The sequence below is a fragment of the Hylobates moloch genome, unplaced genomic scaffold (genome assembly GCF_009828535.3).
Source record: "Hylobates moloch isolate HMO894 unplaced genomic scaffold, HMol_V3 SCAFFOLD_15, whole genome shotgun sequence".
NCBI lineage: Eukaryota > Metazoa > Chordata > Mammalia > Primates > Hylobatidae > Hylobates > Hylobates moloch.
The window spans coordinates 41,963,674-41,988,461 of NW_026652290.1; the positions used below are offsets into that span (position 1 = coordinate 41,963,674).

At 43.1% G+C, this 24,788-nt stretch overlaps 2 protein-coding genes across 5 annotated transcripts in view; both read right to left on the reverse strand.

Moving 5' to 3' along the window:
- The window catches only part of RPL31 (ribosomal protein L31), a 179,685-nt gene that overhangs the window by 86,965 nt on the left and 67,932 nt on the right, over positions 1-24,788 (reverse strand). The window lies entirely within an intron of this gene.
- NPAS2 (neuronal PAS domain protein 2) overlaps positions 1-24,788 on the reverse strand; it is a 188,250-nt gene that overhangs the window by 65,061 nt on the left and 98,401 nt on the right. For all 4 annotated transcript variants that reach the window (XM_032176701.2, XM_032176703.2, XM_032176699.2 and 1 more), the window contains exon 3: positions 6,633-6,781. In XM_032176701.2, the coding sequence (XP_032032592.2) occupies positions 6,633-6,781 (149 nt within the window). The remainder of the gene's footprint in view (positions 1-6,632; positions 6,782-24,788) is intronic.

The window sequence follows — 24,788 nt, forward strand, 5'->3', positions numbered from 1 at the left end:
ACATAAGACTCATATCTCAGAAAATACAACCTGTTTAACAACTTCCTGGAGAATGCAAATCGTCCAGGCAGATAATCCATCAACTTTAAGCCAGGAGAAAGATTTCAAGGCTCTCTCCTTTGTGCCTGTGTTTTTGATCATCTCTCTTGCATGGAGCATGAGGAATGCATTCTGCCATTTGAATGAATGAATCTGAGTGAATGCAGCAGCTACTCATGAACAAAAGATGTAAAGAGCTGAGTTATGGCCAGGAGCGGTGGCTCACGCCTGTAATCCCAGCACTTTGGGAGGCTGAGATGGGCAGATCACGAGGTCAGGAGATCAAGACCATCCTGGCTAACATGGTGAAACCCCATCTCTACTAAAAATACAAAATATTAGCCGGGTGTGGTGGTGGGCGCCTGCAGTCCCAGCTCCTCGGGAGGCTGAGGCAGGAGAATGGCATGAATCCAGGAGGCAGAGCTTGCAGTGAGCCAAGATCATGCCACCGAGCAAAATCCGTCTCAAAAAAAAAAAAAAAAAAAAAAAAAAAAAAGAGCTGAGTTATGCGTGTCATCCTGTAAACACTCTCCTCAAAAATAATCCAGCAGACAAAATTGGATTTTTGTCTTTGTGATTTTAAAGGGGCAGAAAAGAGCTGCTATGAGCCTTTCTTTGGTAATTGAACACTGAAAGAAACCCAGGAGAGGAAACCGCGCTGGTGGTCAGGCAGCCAACGACACTGAGAGGGCCCCTGGAGGGAGGGCCACGCTGTGGGGAAATGCCCAGTGCGGGGCGTCATATGCACATGGTGGAATGCAGCATGGGAAGCAGAGGCAGGTGCTACATGCACATCATGGCCAGAATCCGTTCTGTGGTGCTGGCCGAGGCAGGGAAGAGAGGGTGCAACTCCCAGTTCTTCAAACAGATGGTTGCCACAGTTCGACCACTTAGAAAAGAGAGGGACTGAAGATGTGCTATAATATTAACCCCATAAATGCCTTTCCTCTTCTCCCCAATATGCACACTCATCTGTAAGACTCTTTTGACCACAAGGATCAAACTATAGACTAACTGTTTTTCTAGCAGAAGAGTCTTTATGGCAGCCCAAATTTCATTTAAATAGAGGTCCATTCAACTTAATGGTGAAGGAAAATGAAAGACCCATTTCTTTAAGTAATTTTTAGATCATTCTGTATGACTGGGTATTTTGTCAACGCTAGCATAATAACACTGAAAGCAGCCATCTCATTCACTTTGTATTTCAACAATTGAATTCGATTCCTTGGAAGTTAAGGTTCATTTCATAGCATATTAAAAAAATATGTTAAGATACGATGTCTTGAATCGAGGAAAAAATGTTACACTGGGAAGTAAAATTCAGTGTTATGGTCAAAGTGGTTTCCAAATTTCAAGGGAAACAAAACCACCTGAGAGCCATTTTTGTAGGAAAACATTGTGATTAAGAGCCAACCCCCAAATTCTACTCTGATATCACTTGTACCCATTTCCTAGAGTGCTCAACTCCCGACTGCTTCTGGTATATCTGAATAATAAGCAGTATATGTTTGGGATGTATGTGGTCAAATAAAAGCCTGGAAAATGGAGCAGAAATTCCACAGCTGTCCTGGGTAAATATTACCCTGTTCAATAGGGAAATTTCTCCTTGTTCTACGGCTCTCCCCACCTCACCTTCCATCCATGAAGACAGACAAATTAAAGAGGTGTGAATGAGGAAAGGGATTTAATGTTAGGAAAAAATTTCATTAAATCAGCTTGAGACTCACTCAGGAAGATGGTAACGTGTAGGCCAGCCTGACCCTGTAGAACATTTAGATGGACGTAGATAAGGATGTCCAATATGCCCTGCTATTTACAGACTTCATGGATTTCTCTAATAGCTACTGTTACAAAATTTTGCTACAAAGAATCATGATCAGATTCTCATTTTGATTTGGATTACTTCAGAGAGAATAAGTGTACAGTTCAGGATTAAAATTCATTTCCCAAGCTGAGAAAATAGCAATGCTGAAAGATTATTAGGGAAAGAGCTAAATAATTATAATAACTACTTGGACCTAATCATCTTTCCTTACTTACCATGTGGTCTCCCTTTAGCATGAAGGCAGGAAGCACGTTGAAATTCATAGTTCTTAACCCTCACTGCATACCGGAATCACCTGGGGAGCCTTAAAAATGCTGATGCCTGGGCCTTACCTAGCCATCTGCTGGTGAAAGGCTCTCCACCCTCTATAACAAACAGCCCTGATTTGCAGTGTTTGCCCCTTTCTGTGGTGTAAATACGCCTACCATGGCTGATTTCAAGCTACCAACTTGATGCCAACTGGCTTGCAAAACTCCTGAAAAGTGAACAATCTTCTCTTGCGAGCTAGTATCCCATTGTGGTCCCACCTCTAGAGATAATGACATATTGGTCTGTGGGCGGTTACCTGGTAATATGTATTTTTCAACAGCTCTTCAGGTGATTCAAATGTGCACACAAGGTTGAGAACCAGCAGTCTAAATGGACACACTCATGAACAGCTGGAGTGCAGCTGTGATATAAATAGCCACAAGAAGCCCTGTAGATCACCTCTTGTGGAGGAGCCATAGAGTGTAGTGCTAAAAGGTTGGGCTCTAGAGACAGGCTGCCGGGTTTAGATTCCACATTTTCCTGGCTGTCTGACTTGGATGAGTGACTCCACCTTGTGTGCCTCATCTGTGCAATGGAACTAACTCAAAGTGCTGCCATGGGCCGGGTGCAGTGGCTCACACTTATGATCCCAGCACTTTGGGAGGCCAAGGCAGGCAGATCACTTGAGGCCAGGAGTTCGAGACCAGTCTGGCCAAAGTGGCAAAACCCCATCTCCACTAAAAATACAAAAAAATTAGCCAGGTGTGGTGGCACATGTCTGTAATCCCAGCTACTTGGGAAGCTAAGGCAGGAGAATCGCTTGAACCTGGGAGGTGGAGGTTGCAGTGAGCTGAAATTGCACCACTGCACTCTAGCCTGGGTGACAGACGAAGACTCTGTCTCCCAAAAAAAAGTGCTGCCATGAAGAGGAGCTCTATGTAGAGGAGTTCCTGTATGTAGAGCTCTTAGAATATTGCCCAGCTCACAGCAAGCCCTGAATAGATGCTTACGGTCAGTATTCTCTACTCTGTTGCAGATGCCTGCAGAGTTCATGTCCATTTGGACTGCAAGTAAAGGAAAGCGATTGCTTTGCTTTTTGCTTTAATCCAAGTTTTGCTCCAACAACTCTATTTCCCCAAAAAACGTACCATGAATTTTCTGCTTTATTTTGAATATGAAATCACAGAGATGAGTGAGATCCTGGCATGATCCTCGTTGTGTTTAAGCGGGTTGTGCGGAGTAGGCCTTCATCTTAGGAAAAAGGCAAGCTGAAGCAGGCTCTCCCGGTATTTGGAGGCTGCATTTCTGCTGACTTATCCTTTCCAGGGCCCAGATTTGACAATTCTGTAATTCCACAGTGGACAGAGCCCGGCATAAATGTCAGGCTGATGAACTTGATCCCAGCTGTCCTATTTAACAGCTGTCCTGCTTCTCAGTGGCACTGACCTAGTTTGAGTAATTTGCACAAAATATCTTGGCAATCAAACCAACCTGCTATTTCACTTGGCTAAATCATTATTTAGGAAATATAACCATTTTGATTAAATTATCAGGGCAATCAAATACTGCTGTAACACTCCGTTCCAATCCTGCTTGATTGGTCTTCTCTGACTTTTAACAAAAGCAATTAACATGTTCTTTACTCTCTCCGGGCAGCTTTGGAAAAAATAATACGAGGACATATCATCACTGTCACATTTTTAATAGGTATATATGATCATCAAAGAAATAATAAAAGAATAAGAAGTATAATGAAACTTTCTGATGTCCCAGCCGCACCCTCTTTTATGAAATCATCTTGTCTAGGAAAATGTTCAGTGGAAGAGTCACTGCCTGCATGGAAGAACTGTAATTATTTCCTCACTAATTCTGACATTTCTGACTTATTATGTTTGGTGTCATGATTAAAGAAAAAAGAATTCTGCTCTTCCGGCTTGCTAATAGGTTCTGAGCCCTCTTAACTATTCTGTGACTTTTTGTAACATCCTGGGTGACTGGCAGGGTAGGTGTGATCACACACTAACAGGTAAAAGCGTTTGAGGGAGAGGAAAAGGGAGAGAGAATGATTTGAGAAAGACGTGAGTTCAAGGATGAATTCAAGTGGCATATGCAGGTGATCGTGTGATGGAATACTATACACTAATGAAAGGGAACTAGCAATAGCACTGGAAGAATGAGAGGAATCTCATAAACATCATGTGTATAATTCATGGTTCCATCTGAATAAGGTTCCAACAGGCAAAACCAACTTATGGGGTTAGAAGTCAGCACAGAGGTTCCTTCTTTTGGGAAAGCAGAGGAAGACAGGAAGGAGCTTCTATTTCTTGACCTGGGTTGTTGGTTCCCTGGCTGTGTCTGCTTTGTGATAATTAATTCAACTGTACAGTTATGATTTGTATATTCTCTGTATGTGTTATTTTATAAAGTATTACAAAGTTAGAAAAAGAATGGAGTGCCAGGATAACTGGAAATGCACATGCAAAAGGATGAATTTTCACAGCATACCTTATGACATCTACAAAAACGAACACAAAATGGATCAAGTATCTATGCTTAACCTACAGTTAAAAATTACAAACCTTTTAGGCTGGGCACGGTGGCTCACGCCCGTAATCCCAGCACTTTGGGAGGCCAGGGCGGGTGAATCACGAGGTCAGGAGATCGAGACCATCCTGGCTAACATGGTGAAATCCCATCTCTACTAAAAATACAAAAAATTGGCCAGCCGTGGTGGCGGGCACCTGTAGTCCCAGCTACTCGGGAGGCTGAGGCAGGAAATGGTGTGAACCTGGGAGGCGGAGCTTGCAGTGAGCCGAGATTGCACCACTGCACTCTAGCCTGGGCGACAGAGCACGACTCTGTCTCAAAAAAATAAAAAAAATAAAAAAATTATAAACCTTTTAGAAGAAAACATAGATATAAATCTTCATTACCTTAGATTAGGTAATGGTTTCTTAGATAGGATGCCTCAAGCACAAGTAATCAAAAGAAAAAAATAAATTGGACATTAACGATTAAAATTTAAAACCTTCGTGTGTCAAAGAGTATCACTTGAAAAGTAAAAAGACAATCCACAGAATGGGGGAAGATATTTTCAAATTCTATACCAGATAAGGGTCTAGTATCTAGAATACATGGAGAACTCTTACCACTCAAGCATAAAAAGAAAAATCAATGATTTAAAAACGGGCCATGGATTTGGACATTTCTCCAAAGAAGATACACAAATGGCCAGTAAGTATATGAAAAGATCATGAAAAGGAAAACATCATTAGTCACTGGGAAATTCAAATCAAAGTCATATAAGATACCACCTCATACCCACTAGGGAGATTATATTAATAATAGTCATAATAAAAGAAGACAGTAATAAGTGTTGACAAGGATGTGGAGAAACTGGAACCCTCATACATTGCTGCTGGGAATGTAAATAGGTACAAGCCACCTGGGAAAACAGTTTGGCAGTTCCTCAAAAAGCTAAACACTACCATTTAATGCAGCAATTCCCCTCCTAGGAATACAAACAAGAGAAGTGGAAACATATATCCTCAAAAATTTGTACACGAATGTTCACAGCAGCATCATTCATAATTTCCAAAAATTGTAAACAACCCAAATATCCATCAACTGATGAATGGTTAATCAAAATATGGTATTAATATATCCATACAATGGAATATTGTTGGTCCATGAAACGGAATGAAGTACTCACATGTGCTAAAACACAGATGCTACGTGAAAGAAGCCAGATACAAAAGACCACATACAGTATGATTCTATTCATATAAAATGCCTAGAATAGGGGAATTGATGGAGACAGAAAACAGGTGTGCCAGGATCTGGAGGGAGGGGGAAGAATGGGAAATGATCACTAATGGATATAGGGTTTCTTTTTTGGCGTGATGAAATTAGATAGTGGTGATGGTTACATCGCCTTGTGAATATACTAAAGACCACTACACTCTACACTTTAAAATGGTGAATTTTGTGGTATGGACATTATATCTCAATAAAAACAGAATGAATGTGACATTAAGAAAATGAATTCTTTTCAATGTATTTTTTCATGATGCAGCTGAAAAGACCAAAGAGTTCGAGGGCAGTGGCAGAGAGGGATGAAAAGGCCCACATAGTCTGATCCCACAGGAAGTGAGTACTCAGCCACTGCGTCTGTCTGTTCAGCATTGAATAAAAGACACTTGTTCCAGGGATTTTTGATCAAGAAGTTGTCACTGTGAATGCCACACTGCTTCGGCTGGGTGCCACCTGTGAAGTTGTTTTGGATTCTGTCGTCTGGCTTATAATGCAATTGGGAGGTGTGTGCCCTCTCCCCACCTAGCCAGAGATGGGCTGATAGACGGAGGAGTGCCTTTGAAATGGGAAGCCCTCAACCAGTAAGGCTGGGCAAGGCTGGGCCTGGCTGGGGAGACAAAACCAACCAGGCAGCCCAGATTGGTGAAGTCATCACCACATGGACAGGGCAGGGTGGAAGAAAAACAGAGAGAAGGGTGACCTTTACCATTGTGTTTCTGCAAAAATCCAATGACCTTTTCCAACACGGTGGTTTTGTCCATTTTCCGCGTGTTGCCAGGGAGCATGGAACTGAGCTCTTTGATGAGAACATTGAACTGGTCCCGACGCTTCTTCTCAGACTTGTTTCGAGAAGCTCTGTAAACACAAAACGAGCAGGTTACTGGAACATTCCACGTCACAAAGGCTTTGTGATGAAACAAAAACACTTTCTATTAGAGCACATTCTATTGTGATCATCTATCTTATCAAAAAACTCTTTCAGGAAGGTCACGCTGGCCACATTTCTGAGGCAGGAGGATAGAAAATGTTTTGCTAGACTCTTGGCCACAAAGACAGACAGCATTAATAACCAGTAAGTTCTGACTCAGACGCAAAATCTTACAGATTAGCTCTGAGGCCGGATGCTGCTCATTCCGATTTCATAGAACTTTCACTTTCAGAGAGCAAAGGACACATTGCTGACTGAGATGGCTGTGCTCAGAGAGCCCTTCCTAAGACTCAAACCATGTCCCCTTCAATCCAGAACACCCAGCCTGGTTCCAGGGCCCAAGGGGTGGCCAGGTGTCCCGTGTGCCACCAGTGCATGTGTCCTGGCCCCTGCTCCAAAGAGCTCATCACCCTATTGGGGGAGGCAAGACACACCCTGCCTACAACAGCCAGGGCTGTACAGACCCAGGGCAGACGTATGACAGGTACTGCACATGGCTGTCAAGCTGCTAAGAGCAGATGAACACTTTTTAAAATGACATGGAGGAAAGTTAAACACATATTACCAAGTTGGAGAAGCCGGTCTGAAAAAGCTACACACTGTATAATAGCAAGTATATGACATCCTGGAAAATGCAAAACTACACAGACAGCACAAAGATCAGTGGTTGCTAGGGGTTAGGGAGGGATGAACAGAGGATTTTTAGGGCAGTGAATCCACTCTGTATGACACCATACTGGTAGATGTGTGTCATCACACATTTGTCTAGACTTGGAGAATGTACAACACAAGAGTGCGCCTTGATGTTAACTCTGAATGGTAACAATGTATCAATGTAAGCTTATCAGCTATAACTAATGCACCACTCTGGTGGGGGATGCTGACAATGGGGGAGGCTGAGTGTGTCTAGGGAGGGCTTAGGGGGATATGGGAACGCTCTGTGTCTTTCACTCAATTTGTCTGTGAGCCTGAAAATGCTCCAAAAAAACCAGTTTATTTTAAATGACACCCTGTGCTGCACACTTATAGGAGAGATCAAAGCGAAGCTGCTTGGTTAGAGGGGAGGGGCATCCCCCAAGCCACCCAAGCACCTCTGAGGACCCTGAGATCCTCAGGAACTTGAGTAGGGAATCGTGGCTCTCAGGGATGCTCTAATTAACAACGAACAAGGAACACGTGATGCAGAAAGCCCTCCTGAAAAGTCCAGAAGCAGTGCTACTCGAGGGGCCTCCATCTTCAATGACATGCCACAGGCCCTTCATCAACGATCCACGTATTTGAAGGTGATCCAGGTCTGAGAAAGTTGGCTCACTCCTCCCCAATTCATTGAAGACAGACTTGTTCCAGAAGTCAGCTCTCTGAGAGAGAACACGGGCCCCAGAGGCCAGGCCCATAAAACATTGCTGCTTTTCCAGGCACCTGGGGCCCGGGGTCATGGTTCCCAGGGGAGCAAATCCTTCACCAGGAGGCTCCTGGCCAATGTGTGGTCAGGACAGAGTGTGCTGCTGGATTCTGATTCACCTCCCTTGGGGCAGGTATAAGTATCTATAGGTAACAGTATCAATAAACAGCCCTTGGACACAAAAGGACATATTTCCAAAACCCTTTCCCTAGACACCACGAGGACCATAACCACTCGGTTTGCCCCTCCCTAATTGCACACAGCCTGCCTTTATTTCAACACACATGTTCACAACCCATCTTTTCCGGTCCTATCTCAGTTTAGGCTGTTTCCTGATAATATTTGGGAAATTCTTCAAAGCTCAGCTAACACGCGTGGTAACTACCCTTTACCTAAAGTCTTTTCCTGCCTCTCCCCTCCTCCCTGTCTGTTCTTGGCCTTCTACAAAGGCCCTGTCCCTCGCCGAGCCACTCTCTTTACCCGTGCTCTCTCTCTCACATCACACACTAACTGCAGGCGTGGCGGCAAGATGTTGCGGAGTCTTGTTGCTAGTCCAGGCTGAAAGACCATGTTCAAACACACGGGAGAGAAGAAAGGAACCCCTTTCACTTTCAGAGTGAGTGTCTATGCATTATAAATAATTTTTTGGCCTAGATTTTAAAGAGTGACATGCAACCTCCTTAGCCAAAAAAAGCTCTGTTCCTGTCCTAGTTTGTCCATTATAAATTATTTGTGAGCCGATAACACTCAGCTCATTACTGCTCTGTTCTCATCTTCAATGGGTGTAATGACGACCAACATGGCCTGGTAGCAACTCCGACGAAGGCTCCTATCGTTAGTGACAGAGACACAAGCTTGTTTCCATCTGCCTCTGGCTGGGACACACTGTGGTGTCCACTGGAAACTGGTCGCTGTCAGCTGGTTCCTCTGCTATCAGGTGAGAGAAAGAAAATGAGCCTGGAATGACCTTATTTCCAAAAAGAAGGTCCTCTCGGCAGGCCCCGAGACCACCACACACAGACACTGGGATGAAGGTTTTGAAAGACACTCCAACAACTAGGCTTTGGGTTTTTGTCTTTGAGATGGAGTCTCACTCTTGTTGCCCAGGCTGGAGTGTAGTGGCGTGATCTCAGCTCACTACAACCTCCGCCTCCCGGGTTCAAGTTATTCTCCTGCCTCAGTGTCCCGAGTAGCTGGGATTACAGGCATGCACCATCACACCCGGCTAATTTTTGTATTTTTTAGGAGAGACGGGGTTTCACAATGTTGACCAGGCTGGTCTCGAGTTCCTGACCTCAGGTGATCCACCAGCCTCGGCCTCCAAATGTGCTGGGATTACAGGCATGAGCCACCATGCCTGGCCAGGCTTTGGAGTTTTAAGGCATTTTTTAAATTCAATAAAATTCATCCATTTTAGTGCATAGTTTGGTGTATTAGTTGGGTAACTACCACCAAAATCAAGATAAACAACAGTTCTTTCATCGTAAAGAGGTTTCTCCTGAGTCTTTGTGATTGATCCGCCCACCCCCAGCCATAGCCACAGGCAACCACTGATCTGCTGTTAGTGCAGTTTCACCTGGTCTAGAATTTAACAGACCTGGAATCAGAATATACAGTCTTTTTGATTTAGCATGACATTTTTGAGATGCATCATGTTGCTGCACATATTAACATCCCATTCCTTTTTCCTGCTGACTAGTATGCCTGTGTATGAATATGCCACAACATCTGGTTCATTTCCAGTTCAGGGGTAATAAGAATAATGCCGTTCTCAATACTCATGTACAGATCTGTGTGTAGATATAGGCATTCATTTCTCTTGGATGAATACAGAGGCATGGAATTGCTGGGTCATCTGTTAAGCGTATGTTTAACCTGATAAGACACGGCTGCACTGTCATACAAAGCTGGCTACACTGTTTTTGCTTTTCCACCAGCAATGTATGAAAGTCCTGGTTGCTGCAATCCCTGTCAATGCTTGGTGTTATCAGCTTTTTTTTTTTTTTTTTTTTTTTTTTTACTTTAGCCATCGAAATGTTATCTTACTGTGGCTTGGATTTGCATTTTTCTGGTGACTAGTAATGTCGAACATCCTTTTACATGCTTAATGGCCATTTATGTATCTTATTTTGTGAAGTGTTTGTTCAAATCTTCTGCCTATTTTCCAGTTGGGTTATTTGTCATCATCTTATTGAGTTTAAGAAAGAGACAGTAAGAGAGAGACCAAGGCAGGGAGGAAGGGAAGGTATGTGTGTGTTTTAAATATACATGGATATTGATTTTTGAATGTGGGGCTCAAAAAGCCCCAGCTTATCTGTTCTGAAGTGTCCATCATTGGGCATCTTGGGGAGTTTGGGTCTGGTTACACAAGGAACATTTGCTGGGCACTTACTACGTATGTAATGGGCACCATGTTAAGAGCTTTACATCCATTCATTCCTTCGATTCTCATAGCAACCCTTTAAGGCAGGTACTATTGCATTTCCATTCCAAGGGGAAGGAATGAGGCACTGAGAGGCTGTATAACTCACCACCATTACAGGTCTGGGAAGTGGTGCCACAGGCTGGCTCCAGTGCCCACACTGTAAGGCCGTGCACCCTCCTGCCACTTCCTACAGCTCCCTCCAAATCATTGTGGCGGGATCTGTTATGGACCTACGGACCCAGTGTTCTGGGAACACAGAACTGAGAGTGACTAATTCTGGCTGCTTCAGTTTATAGCACAAAAACTAAGCATACCATGCAGAGAAACAGTGCCACACACTAACAGAAGGCTGGTGTTTGCATTCCCTGTTGGGGAAGGGTACTGCAGGAAATCAAGGGAAGACTGTGACCTTCGCTTCAGCTCCTAGGAGGAGTGGCCTTTCCCACTGTCATGGTCACCTGTGGTGTTAGGATTGCTGTTCACCAAATATTTCCAGTTTGTCTTCTAGACAGAGTAGGATTGTGCTTCCCTGCCCCTTCGCTTGGCCAAGAACATGTACGCACAAGTGCCATGTGTCGGTTCCCAGGGAGAAGCATGAAGACTGCAAAATCTGGTTCATTCCTTTTTCCATTTACCTCCCTTGGCAATGGGAGGTGAAGCCTCTCTCAGCCTGGGTCCTTGGGTGAGGACACTTTATAGCGGGGTCCAGCAGCTCTGTGATGAGCACGTCAGCTTTATTGAGATTTGGGGATTGTGTGCCACACAGCCCAACTAGCCTATCTGGATACACATAGTAGGGGATTGAGCAGAAAGGCACCCACGGGTGGAACTCAAACGTCCATTTATTACATGCAATACAGACAGACCTCCAGGGAAGTGGGGGACAGGTTACCTTCCAGGACCCTTAAAAACTGTACATGTTTATGGGGTACAATGTGATGTTTTGACATACATATACAACACGGTATGATTAAATTAAGCTAATTACCATATCGGTCACTTCGCTTATTTGTGGTGAGACATTTGACATTTACTACCCTTGCAATTTTGAAATATACAACACTGTATGTTATTATTAACTACAGTCACCCTGCTGTGCGAGAGATCTCAAAACCTGATTCCTCCTGTCTCTACCTGATTCTACCCTTTGACTAACATCTCCCCACTCCCTCCCCCTTTGACAGGGCCTCTTCAACTTCTGACTTCAGGGTTCTCTGGACCAGGGCAATTAGAGACAGGAAGAGTATTTGCTCTATATTCTCTGATTAGCACCTTCTGTGCACAAGGTGCTCCATCAAGTGATATGGAGGAGGCGCCAATGAAGAGGTCTTGGCCCTCAACTAAAAGCAGCTCAGCGTCTACAGGAAGAGATGGAACTCACTCCTCAGAAGCTGGTACAGGGGGTGCAATACAATACTGCCCCATGAGAAGTTCCAACGAATCGCCAAGGGTGTTCACCAAGGAGGGAGCCCAGCCACGGAGCCCCTAGTGGCAAGAACATGAGGTGGCTTTGAGGGGTGCATAGTCAGGGGTGGAGAGGACAGCCCAGGGGAAAGCTGGGTGGTCCAGTTTGGCAGCAGAGTTGGGCTCAATTGGAGAAGGAAAGGATAGGGTGGGGAGGCAGGGGGAGGCCGACGGCACAGTCGTGAATGGTAGGCCAAGCAACCTGGTCTGAGCTTTTGAATGAGTGCGGACAGGGAAAGGAAATGAAACGGGTCCTCAGAAAAGGATGAGGAACCCAACTTAACGGGAAGTGAGTAGAGACAGGAAGGGTCCGTGAGGCTCCTCCACCCCAAAGCACAGCACTGTGCTTCTGCTCCCTACCGCCCCGAGCGGGGGATGTAGGGAAAGCGCCAAGCAAGGCTCAGTCAAACTTCATTAGCCTCGAAAAAGTGACACTGACGGCGGATGCTTTAAAACCTTTTTCTTTTTTTTCCCTTAAAATTAAGGAAAAAGTCAGTGAGCCTGACATTTTCTTCGAGGGCACGGTTCTATAAGTTTTAGCATATGTATAAAGGTATGCAACCGTCATCACCATCAAGACATGAGACAGCTCTCTACAAAACTCTCTCATGCCCTCCACTCCCCCAAAACCCTGGCCAGCTCTGTTCTGTTCTCATTTATCCCTATGCTCTCTTTTCAAGAATGTCGTAAAAGTATAATCCTATAGCATGTAACCTTTTGAGCCTGGCTGCTTCTACCCAGCATAATGCCTTTGAGATTTATTCAATTTGTGTCTGTCAATACCGCATGCCTTCTCATTGGTGAGTAGTTTTCTACTATATGGGTGTTCCACAGCCGGTTTATGCATTCACCCATTGAAGAAATTTGGGTTGTTTCCAGTTTGGGTAATTATGAATAGAGCTACTATGCCCATTGGTGTACAGGTTTTTCAGTGAACATGTTTGTATTTTTCTGAAGTAAAGAACCCAGGACTAGAACGTCTGGGTCATATGGAAACTATATGTTTATAAGAAACTACCAAACTGTTTTCCAGAGTGGCCATGCCATTTTACCTCCCTACCAGCAATGTATGAGTGATCCAGTGTTTTACAACCTTAAAGGGAATTAATATTGTCAGTACTTTAAATTTTAGCCAATCTAAGAAAGTTGCAGTGGTACATTATTAGAGGTTTAATTTGCATGTATCTAATGGCTCATGGCAGTGGACATCTTTTTTTTTTTTTTTTTTGACATCTGTAGACCCTCTCTGAGGAAGCATCTGTTCATGTCTTTTGCCCATTTTAAAATTGGGTTGTCTACTTCCTTACTATTGAGTTTTGACAGTTGCTTGTATTTTCTAGATACAAGTCTTTTGTCAGAAATGTGATTTGTCAGTATTTTCTACCCGACTATAGCTTGCCTTTTCAATCTCTTAATAGTAACTTACAGAGTGAGTTTTTAATTTTGATGAGGTCCAGGTTAACAATTTTTTCTCTTACAAGTTGTACTTTTGGTGTTAGGTCTAGAAACTCTTTGTCTAACCTTACAGACTACAAAGACTTTCTCCTATTTTTTCTTCTTACGGTTTTACAGTTTTATGTATTTTACATTTAGATTTATAATCTAAGTACTGATTTTTATTTCATGAATAGATGTTGCATTTTGCCAGTCTTTTTCTGCATCAATTGATATAATCATGTGGTTTTTCTTTTGTAACTTCATAACACAATGGATTACATTGATTTTTGAATTCTGAATAGCCTTGCATTCCCTAGATAAGCTCCACTTGATTGTAATTTAAAATATATATGTATAAATATATATATAGTTGGATATAATTTGCTAATGTTTTGTTGAGAAATTTTGTATCTACATTTATGAAAAATGCTGTTCTGTAGATTTCCTCTCTCATACTGTCTTTGGGTAATGCTGGTCTCATAAAATAAACTGGAAAGTACTTCCTCATCTTCAACTTTCTGGAAGAGTGTGAACAGAATTGGTGATATTTCTTCTTTTAATGTTTGGCAGAATTCACCAGTGAAACCATCTGGGTCTGGAGATTTCCTGTTCAGGTTTTCAAATACAAATTCAACTTCTTAGTTATAGGACTCTAGGTTTTCTCTTTCATCTTTTGTGAGTTTGGTAGCCGTGGTTTTTAAGTAATTGGTCCATCTCATCTAAGTGGTTGGATTTTATGCAGATCTAATTGTTCACAGTATTTCCTTAAGGCTCTTTGAATTTCTCAGGAATATCTAATGATAGGTCTTCTTATTCCTGCTATTGATAAATTGTGTCTTTTTCAGTCCCTTGATAGACATCAATTTTATTGATCTTTTATTATTTTTATTATTTTTTTAGATGGAGTTTCACTCTTGTCACCCAGGCTGAAGTGCAATGGCACGATCTCTGCTCACTGCAACCTCCACCTCCCAGGTTCAAGCGATTCTCCTGCCTCAGCCTCCCAAGTAGCTGGAATTACAGGTGCCTGCCACCACGCCTGGCTGATTTTTGTGTTTTTAGTAGAGACGGGGGTTTCACTATGTTGGTCAGGCTGGTCTTGAACTCCTGACCTCAAATGATCCCCTCACCTTGGCCTCTCAACCTGCTGGGATTATAGGCATGAGCCACCATGCCTTGCCAATCTTTTTAAAAAAATCACCTTTTAGTTTAGTTGATTTTTCTATATTGTTTTTCTGTTTCTAATTTTATTACTTTCTGTGTTTATATCTAATTTCCATCTTCCTTGCTGTGAGTTTATTTTGCCTTTCTGTTTCTAGTTTCTTAAAGTAGAGGTTGGTTGTTGATTTGAGACCTTTCCTTTTTTTCTCATATGAGCATTTAATGTTGCAAGTTTCCCTCTAAGCATTGCTTTAGCGGCAACCCACTAATTTTGAAATGTATCTTGAGACTTCCTCTTTGACCCATGGATTACTACAAAGTTTGTTGTTTAATTTCCAAGATGTGGAGATACTTTTTTTCCTGCTATCTTTCTAATTTTTTCATTTGAATTTATTTACATTTGTTTTATGAAGCACGGTTTGGTCTAGCTCGGTAAATGTTCAATATGTACTTGAAAATATGTGTATTCTGTTATTGCTGAGTGGAATGTTGTATAAATACCAATCAGATTGTTGGTTGATGGCATTTTTCAATTCTTCCATACCCTTGCTGAAGTTTACTCTACTAGTTCTACTACTAAGAGGAGCATGTTAAAGACTCATCTAACTTCTTCAGGTTGTGCTTCCTGTGCTTTGAAGCTTTGTTTTTAGGTGTATACATATTAGAACTGTTATCTGTTCTTGGTGAATTGATCCTTTATCATTATGTAATGTCACTCTTTATTCCTAGTAAATTTCTTTGCTCTGAAATCTATTTCATTTGATATTAATAGAACCATTTTGGCTTTCTTTTAATTAGTCTTTGTGTGGTATATCATTTTGCATAGTTTTCCTTTTACCCTCTACCTATATCACCATATTTGAGTTGAATGTCTTGGGGAAAGCATATATTTAGGTATTTAGATTACTGAAAAAAAATCATTGCAACAAAATCTGTTTTTTAGTTGGCATATTTAGAGAATTTACATTTAATGTAATCATATATATGTTTGGATTTACATTTTCTATTTTAACATGTTTTCTGTTTGTACATTCTTTGTTTTGGGTTATTGTTTATTTCCCCTTTCCTGCTTTCTTTTGGATTAAACATTTTTCAGTATTCCATTTTAATTTATCTATTTTTTTCCCCTCCATATTTCTTTGTATGACTTTTAGTAATAATTCTAGGGATTGTAATATATAAACTTGTCTTTCAAAGTCCACTTAGAATATTTTATCATTTCAAATGGAATCTAGAAACTTTTCTCTATATAGCCCCCTCTACCTTCCCCCCTTTTATGCTGCAATTGTCTTATGTACTATCTATATATACACTGAATATATCCTATCAGATTATGCTGTTTTTGTCAAATATTTACCATTTCTGTTATTCTTCCTTTATTCTTCCTATTCCAAGTTTCTATCTAGTGTCATTTCTTTGCTGCTGAAAAAACTTCCTCTAGTAATTCTCTCAGAGCAGGTCTCTTGACAGAAAGTTTTCATTCATTTGAGAATATCTTCATTTTACCTTCATTCCTGATGGGTATTTTCACTGCATGTCGAATTCTGGGTTAATAGCTCTTTTCTTTCAACATTTAAAAAATATTGTACCCCTATCAGAAGGCTTCCCTGGTTTCTGATGAGAAATCCATAGTGCTACTAAAATATGTTCCACATGGCCAGTCTTAGACCTTGGGTGGTGGTCTTTTCTGAAGTTCAGACCTGAGGGTCTATGGTATGCTGCTCAAGATCAGATCCATGCAGATTCAGCTCAGGGGTGAGCCCAGAAACTCACAACCAGCTTTATAGAGTCACTTTCCTGAGCGCCTCCCTCTCTGAAATCTGCCCAGTACCCTCTGGTTCCCAGGCTCCCTTTCTGTTCCATTGGCCAGAAAGCTGGCTCTATTTATCCTGCCCTTCCTCATACTACCTACATCTGTGCTTTCATCTGGGGCCAAGCAGTAGGAAGATAGAGAGCAAGGGGGAAGAAAGCAGCAGGGTTTCATCCCACCCTCTTGGAAGTGTAGCTGCTCTGTCTGGAGAGAGGTTCCCCTCCCTCTGCATAAAAGGTTTCATGTGGATTCTGATTGCCACTGTTGCTCCTGCTAGGCTGCTGTCGGAGGATTGCTTCCAGGATGCAAGGAAATAGAGAAAAAACAAAAAAGGGCAGATTTAACCTTGCACAATCTGAGCATTAGGAGACCTTGTTCCTGCTCCTTAAGCCAGTCCTAGAGCTCCTGGTCCTCTCTCTGTCAGCAGAGGCCCACTTCTGGGTGTGGGGCTGCATTGAGTCTAGGCTAGGAGATATTACAGGGGAAAAAATGGTGAACTTGCTGCTGGTTTGGTAGTGCTTCCCCAATCTGCACCCTACTATTTACTCTTCAGGGTCCTCAAATGGCTGTTTCATGCATTCTGCTCATGTTTTACAGCTGCATTCAGTGTGATGGACAGGACGGAGTAGGCTAACTCCATCTTACCAAGATCCAAAACTCTCATGTATCTTTTCATACATTTTTTAATGAGTTTGTAAAAAACCCATAGGAATCAAAGGGTGGGAACAGAGAATATAAAAGCCTGGTGGCAGGGGCTGTTAATAAGATCCTTTTGCAGAAAAGCGTATGGGGTGAGCTGGACTGTAATTATAAGAGACTCTTGAAGAAACATATTTCTGGGTAGCTCTTGCAGAACAAAGAGAATGACAGATGAACTGGGCAGGCCCTTCTTCCCTTGGTATTAGTGTATCACTCTGGAATGAGCTAACATTAAAAAAGCATCAAAAGGAATCCGCCACTGCACACCAACATGGAGTTTTACTAACCCAATAAAACTACTGTCCTATGCTTCCCTACCCTCTGAGAGTAGATGTGCACCTCAGGCGTAGCTCTCTAGAACTCTGGAATTCCAGAGGAGGGTTGTACTTGCAGCTCAGGACCCAAGTGAGTCCTAGCACAGTAGCCCCATACTCTTACAAAGGGGCTGTGTCTGTGCTATTTCAGGAGGGCTGAAGGAAGGAGAGTCACCACATAACTCAAGGCAGGAGAGGGCCATGGTTCCAAGGCAAAGTGTCACACACACACACACACACCCACACCCATACCCCTTGGGTTTCTCCCACAGGTGGAATCTTGGAGGCCCTTCTCTGAGAGGATTTCATAAGACAGATGCATATTATATACACCATACTCAATGCTTCTCTCCCCTCCTTCTTGGTGAAGAGATGACACAGGGGTGCACACTTAGTGTGCAAGGCTGGACTTCACACCTAGCTGCCCAAGATGCATGGCTGTAGCTGGGATGGGGATCAGGTCCTTCTGAGGGGCCTGTGGCACAGAGGAGGAAGGAAGATGCTCATTTTCCATCCTGCCGGGAGAGACCCTGTGCCAAGAATAGTTTGAGCATGCAGGTGAATGACAACGAGCACGCCCAAGTCTGTGTCCTTGGCCCTCTGTCTTCCTTAAATTCACAAGAACGCATGCATAGTGGTGCAGGGGCATTTTATACATCACCAAAAGTCCTATGTTTCCCTTGGGAAAAAATTAAAAACCATTGAATCAGAACTCCTCATCTGTGAGCTGGGTCAGGAATGAGGATAAAAAGCAGTAAAAAGAGAAACGAGAGGGAAAAAACTATCATTCCTAGCAGGCTCTTCCTTTTAATCCATTTCATATGTGGACTGCTCTGGCTGGCAACGTCTTCAGCTTATGCATCTCTGGTATCCATTGGGAAACTATCCATAACATCTATCAGGCTTCCCTGCTACTAAGATGCTTTTCCTGGTGCCTCTTCCCAAGGGTGCCATCTTTTAAACTGTCTCCACTAAGTCTAGTTCTGTCAACTGAGTAAATAGGGCATCCTGATGGGGGAATATGGAAGATGCTCTCTGAATCTAAGACAGTTGATCAAATGGATTGAAAGCTCATAAATTAAATGCTTTCCAATCAAGTTGGAAAGCTATGTTCAGAACTGGTGAAGAGAGCACTAGCAGGCTCCCTTGCTGCCAAGAAGAGCTGGTATTTGAACAAGAGGTACAAATAGGTATGCAAATAGATGGGCAGCTCTCTGAAGACTGACTTCTTGCCCTTGGAGGGTCTCTATGGTGAGGAGCTAAAGGCATTCTGTGAGGCATCCCAATTCCCACCGGGAGCTGAAGAGAGGTGGAGGGAACGGGAGAATCCAGACAATTTGGCTTGGCTGAGATGAGCATCAGACAGACTTCAGAAGATGTGAATTCTCATCCTCGTTCTGCACCTAAGCCAGGAGAGAGTAAGCAAGGCACTCCCAACCACACAGGCCTCAGTTTCCTCTTAAAAAATAGTGAGGACATTGATAACGGTGATTCTGACACACAGCATTTAAATTCTCTGAAGCTCTCCCATCAAAAGATGGGTTCTAATTCTTCTTCCCTTGAATAAAGGCTGGCCTTGGAGGCTGGCTCCTAGTGAATAGATAGCAGCAGCAGTGACAATGTTTGACTTCCAAAGCCAGGTACTAAGAGGAGATAGAGCTTCCCCATGACATTCGCCCTTGAATGCAACCACATGTTGTGAGGAAGCCATATCTCCATAGGGAAAGCTACTTCCAGTGGACATGCTGGTTGAAAGCCAACATCAACCAAAGGTGTGGGAGTGAGCGTGTCTTCAGGGGTTCTACCCACCATCTTTGAGCTACTCTGGCTGATACCACCTGGAACGAAACAGGCACTCCCTGCCAAGCCCTACCCTACCTAGTCAAAGATCCATGAGCAAAATGAATGCCATTGCTTTAATCCCTCACATTTTGGGGTGGTTTGTTACATAGCAACAGAAACCCAGAATAGTTAATGCCTAAACCAAAGACTCACTGATACCCAAGTTCCTTCCAGACGGGGAATTCTGGCATATCTTACCTGGGGTCACTAGTTCTGCATTATAGGATGGGACAGGAACCGAAAAGTGTGCAGCACTAGGCTTCCCAAATCTGAGCTTTATAAACGGAGCAAATAATAATAATAATAATAATAAATAAATAAACAAACTGAGCAAACTGAACCTTTCTAGAAGGCATATCAGGACTAGGCCTTATTCTTCTTTTGTAGTCTCCGCAGTGCCTAAGACTGAGGTTGTAGAAGGAACACACATTTCTGGTAGAACTGAAATATACCAAATAGGTGCTCACAGTTTTAAGAGGCAACTGCAGCACGTGACGCTCAGTGAAGACAGTGCTGTCCATAAAAGGTGAACTTTCCTAAAGAATACATTAGAACTGGTCATCCACATTAACAAAGAGCATCTATGAGTATTCCTATTAAAACTGAATGGAAGCCGGGTGCCATGGCTCACGCCTGTAATCCCAGCACTTTGGGAGGCCAAGGCTGGTGGATCACTTGAGGCCAGGAGTTTGAGACCAGCCTGGCCAACATGGTGAAACCCTGTCTCCACTAAAAATACAAAAATTAGCCTGGCGTCGTGGTACATGCATATAATCCCAGCTACTCAGAAGGCTGAGGCAGGAGGATGGCTTGAACCCGGGAGGTGGAGGTTGCAGTGAGCCGACATCATGCCACTGCACTCCAGCCTGGGCAACAGAGTTAGACTCTGTCTCACAGAAAAAAAAAAAAAAAAAAAGAATGGAAATGTATAAAAAAGGCTGATAGGGAATATGGTATAATATTAACAGTGGCTATCTCCAGGTGGTATGATTATAAATGATCTTTGTGGCCAGGCAGGAGAATTGCTTGAACCTGGGAAGTGGAGGTTGCAGTGAGCCATGATTGCGCCACTGCACTCTAGCCTGGGCAACAAGAGCAAAACTCCATCTCAATAAATAAATAAATAATCTTTGCTCAATCTTTAAACATTTCAGAATTTTTCAAATGTTGTTTTGGAATTTTTTATGCATAAGAAAATGTATAATTATAATGGGAATACAGATGACGTATCTATTGCCTAAGATAGTGTTGGTCAATGGGTCTTCTGTGGAAAATCATGGAGAATTACTTGAAGAAAGGGGAAGGACCATGGCCAGAGGAGGTTATTTTCTTGCTACTATGTTTTTATTTTTCAAGATAATTTTTTAAATGCAGGGTTGTATGATTTTTGGTTATTTGCTAATTGCAGTCTTAGCACCTTTAATGTGCTGAGAAGCCCTGAAATTCTCCACAAAGGAGAAACAGTAAATATACACTCCACAATTATTCTGGGGGCATTTCCTGGGATTAATATTCTCCAGAATATATTTTAGGTAACGTTGGCATAAAACAAGGTCCATATAAGGTCAGTGCAGTCCCCTCCTGTGCCTAGGCTTAGAGCCTGGAGACAGGTGCACAACCCCTCACTTCCATAACCCAGGCAGCATCCCTGCATGCTGAGGCCATGGGGTTTGGGGGCATCGCTGGGCTCAGAGTCTCAAGAAGTTTGGTGAAAGAAGAAGACATCAGGCTGGGCATGGTGGCTCATGCCTGTAATCCCAACATTTTGGGAGGCTGAGGCAGGTGGATCACTTGAGATCAGGAGTTCAAGACCAGCCTGACCAACATGTTGAAACCCCAACTCTACTAAAAATACAAAATTAGCCAGACATGGTGGTAGGTGCCTGTAATCCCAGCTACTTGGGAGGCTGTGGCAGGAGAATCACTTGAACCCAGGAGGCAGAGGTTGCAGTGAGCTGAGATCACACCATTGTACTCCAGCCTGGGCAGCAGAGTGAAACAGAGTCTCTGTCTAAAAAAAAAAAAAAAAAAAAAAGTCATCTGGCTGTGTGGGGAGAAAAGTCGCTCCAGCAGGCGGGCTGATGCCATCCTCATCTCATGGAGAACTTGGGGAACTATTGCAGAGACTTAGCAAAGCGTCTGGGGGTGACTGAGAGCAGTTGAGGCTGTCTATTCTCCCGAGAAGCAACAGAACAGCTTTACCCTTAACCACAGTTAGCAGAAAGTGTCTGGGCCCAAATGGGAAGCTGGCCTAATTTCATAGTGACTCTTAGTTAACAGTAACACAGGCACCATTTAATTGGAACATGATAGTTAGGAACCTGTCACCAAAATTCTAAAAAGAAATGTTTAGCCTTTTCTAAAGAAAGGCAGCATTTTCAAGTGGTGCATTCCTGATCATCTCTTTTCAATTTAAAATTTACTGAAATTATTGAAAAGGCTTTAGTAAACTGCCTTTTGCCTGAGATGCCCCCAGAGAGGTTCTGGATCTCCTTGAACGAAGACATTCCCAAGTTTCTAAGCCTGCTAGACACCATGCTTCTCTGACAACTCCTCTGAGCCAATCAAAGAACGCCAGCAGGGTAAAAGCCAAAAGCCCCCAGCAGAGGGAGGCCCCTTTTCCATTCCATCGTTTACTGGGCTACAGGAAGAATTAGCATTCTGCCTGCAAGTACAGTTCTACTTTGCCCTTTGTTTTGAGAACAGAATCACTCATCTGGAAATTACAAGGTAATATACACGAATCGCACGTCCTATTACCCCCCGCGTTCTCGCGATGCCTGCTGCTGCCTTAACCATCAAATAAAACAAAGAGGGAGCCTCAGAGATGTTTTACTGCCATTTTTTTCCCCCGTGTGGGAGCTTATGATGATGTAAGTAAAACCCAATCCAAAGCCTATGAAAGGAAATCACAGCAAAATTAGCACGACAGGCTCCAGCTGGGAGCATCAGCCCACTGTCCAATGCTGAGGGCCCAGGGTTCTTACTGCACTGTGCCTGCATGCAGGGGCACTCTGCAAGAGTGCACGGGGCTGGAGTCCTCCAAAAGGGCTACAGCCTTTCTGGGCAGACCTTTGCTTTCAGACCTACAGAATTTATATCCAAAGAAATGGTACAAATGAAACGAGAACAGTCTCTCTTCTTTGCCATATTACTCTCCCTGAAAGAGCAATTGGCTGAAAGGGTTGAGTTTACAAATTTCGATCTCCATCCTGTCGTGGCCTAAAACAGACTCTGCAGAAAGTGTTTTCTTTTCTTTCTTTATGCTTATTTTCATGAATGCATCTCTAACTTGCCTGAAAGCGCTCTGAGGGCAGGATAATGCTATGTATCCTCATCTGTAGCATCCACTTGCTCACCACATCACTTAGTCAACAAATACAGATGGGATGGTCTCAGCCATTCATTGGTCCATGTCATTAAACTACCCTATCCTTTTCCTCTACCCTGGAGGACCAGAAGAAATAACCAAATGGCTAAAGCTTTTCCTTCTGAAATATCTGCTTCTGCAAAATGGCATGCGTAGGCTTCTTGTTTGCTTATGTTTGAACTCTTCCCTCTTATCTGAACCACTTTACTGACACTGGGTCTAAGAATGAGTCAAAGAATCATAAAATTGTTTAGCTGATGTTTCAGGACCAGCATCCACTCCATTAAGAGCGCCGAGAATCAGCGAATCTGACCTGACACTCCTGATTCTCATGAACAAAGGCAGCAGAGCCATAAACTCACCTTCTACTCCCCCTCTCTCAACCAAAGTTATGGGACTATGGAAACAACCTCACAGCTGACTGGAGAGAGGAGGTCATGGACTCATTTAATACTGGATTAAAGGAAGAGGTGAATATGAAGCAGTTTCTTCTTAGCCAACAGGTGCTCATTTCTGTCAAGAAATGGAGTAAGCTGGATTTTGCAATACTGCAAAGTTAGATAATTGCTTTCTTTGGAAAGCAAGAATTCCTATCAGAACTTACTGTCTCTACCCCTTGGGAAGGTGGTGACTCAAAAGGAGCGGCTTCCATTTACTGAATGTCATAGACGCTGTTAGGAGCCCAGACTTTAGAAACAGATGTGTGCATTTGAATCCCTGCCTGCCGCCAACTGGCTGTGCAATCCCTGAGCCTCAGGTTTCTCAACTGTAAAATGGGGCTAAGAATAACCTATTTTATGAGGAGGTGTTGTAAGGCTTGGTGAATTGCTGCATGTAAAATGCTCCAGGCAGGCTGTGAGTGCTCTGCGAATTTTAGCTTTCCCTATCAGCACTGTGTACTGCACTGTGCCAGGGGTTAGACGCAGCTGCGTTTAATTTCTGCAATAAGTAGCTACTATTATCACCCCACTTGACAGAAGAAACTGAGGCTAAGAGAGATTTAGTGACTTGCCCAAGGACAGACAGTAAACATTGGCAAGAATCAAAGCCAGGCCTGTCTGATTCTAACCCTGTGCACTTCCTGCTACCCCACACTACTTCCTGGATGACCACACATGCACGCGCATGCACGTGCCCACACACACACACCATACGATACTGTTTCACATCAGAATTAGAAAGACATGCTTATAACTGGAACACAGAAAAAGCTGTGAACTTCATTATCTAGGGATTACAAGTATCTCTCAATCAAGCTGTTTCCTTCTTGAGTACAAGGACTATATTTTTGCATCTTCCCTAAAGAATAGAGCGCTCAGTTCTGAACACACAATAGACACTCAATTAATACTCTCTGGATTTACATGGAAATTCACGGAAGAAAGTGGAACCGTGCCCTTGTTCGGAATACTTGATCAAACAACCCAAATACACCATAAATTCCCTAAAGCATCGAAAGCCTTACTTAACACAAAGCATGTTTTCTGGAGACAATGAGAGTTTTGATCTCAAGCTAAACATTTCTAATCTCATCAAAAATAGTGGGTGAGTGAAAACAATTCACTCCAGGCCTCTAGGTGGGATTAGGGGAAGGGCCTCCCATGTTACTGCTATAAAAACTACTTTGAAAAGAATACGATCTTAGGGGTGTGGGTGTGTGTGTGTGTGTTCCCAAGTGTTAGGAGGGGTACTACGTCCTTGCTATTTCTGGGTACCACCAAACGTTCTAACCCCCTTTTTCCATCTGAGGACAAGGGAGGAGGGTGGGCCCCAGCCTCACTACGCAGGTCTCTGTGCAAAGATTTCCAAGCAGATAAGTTTTGGGGTGGGGGAGGTGTGCTTATGGCCTAAAGCAAATGGGGAGGGGAATGAATGAAAAGAAACTGCATACAAACTGATTTATTTCTAGGAACTTTTAGCCCAGATTTTTTTTGGCATGTCTATATTTGCTGATTTCTGCGTATAGTAGAGCCTAAACATGCATTTTTATCTCTTCCTGATTTAGAGGTA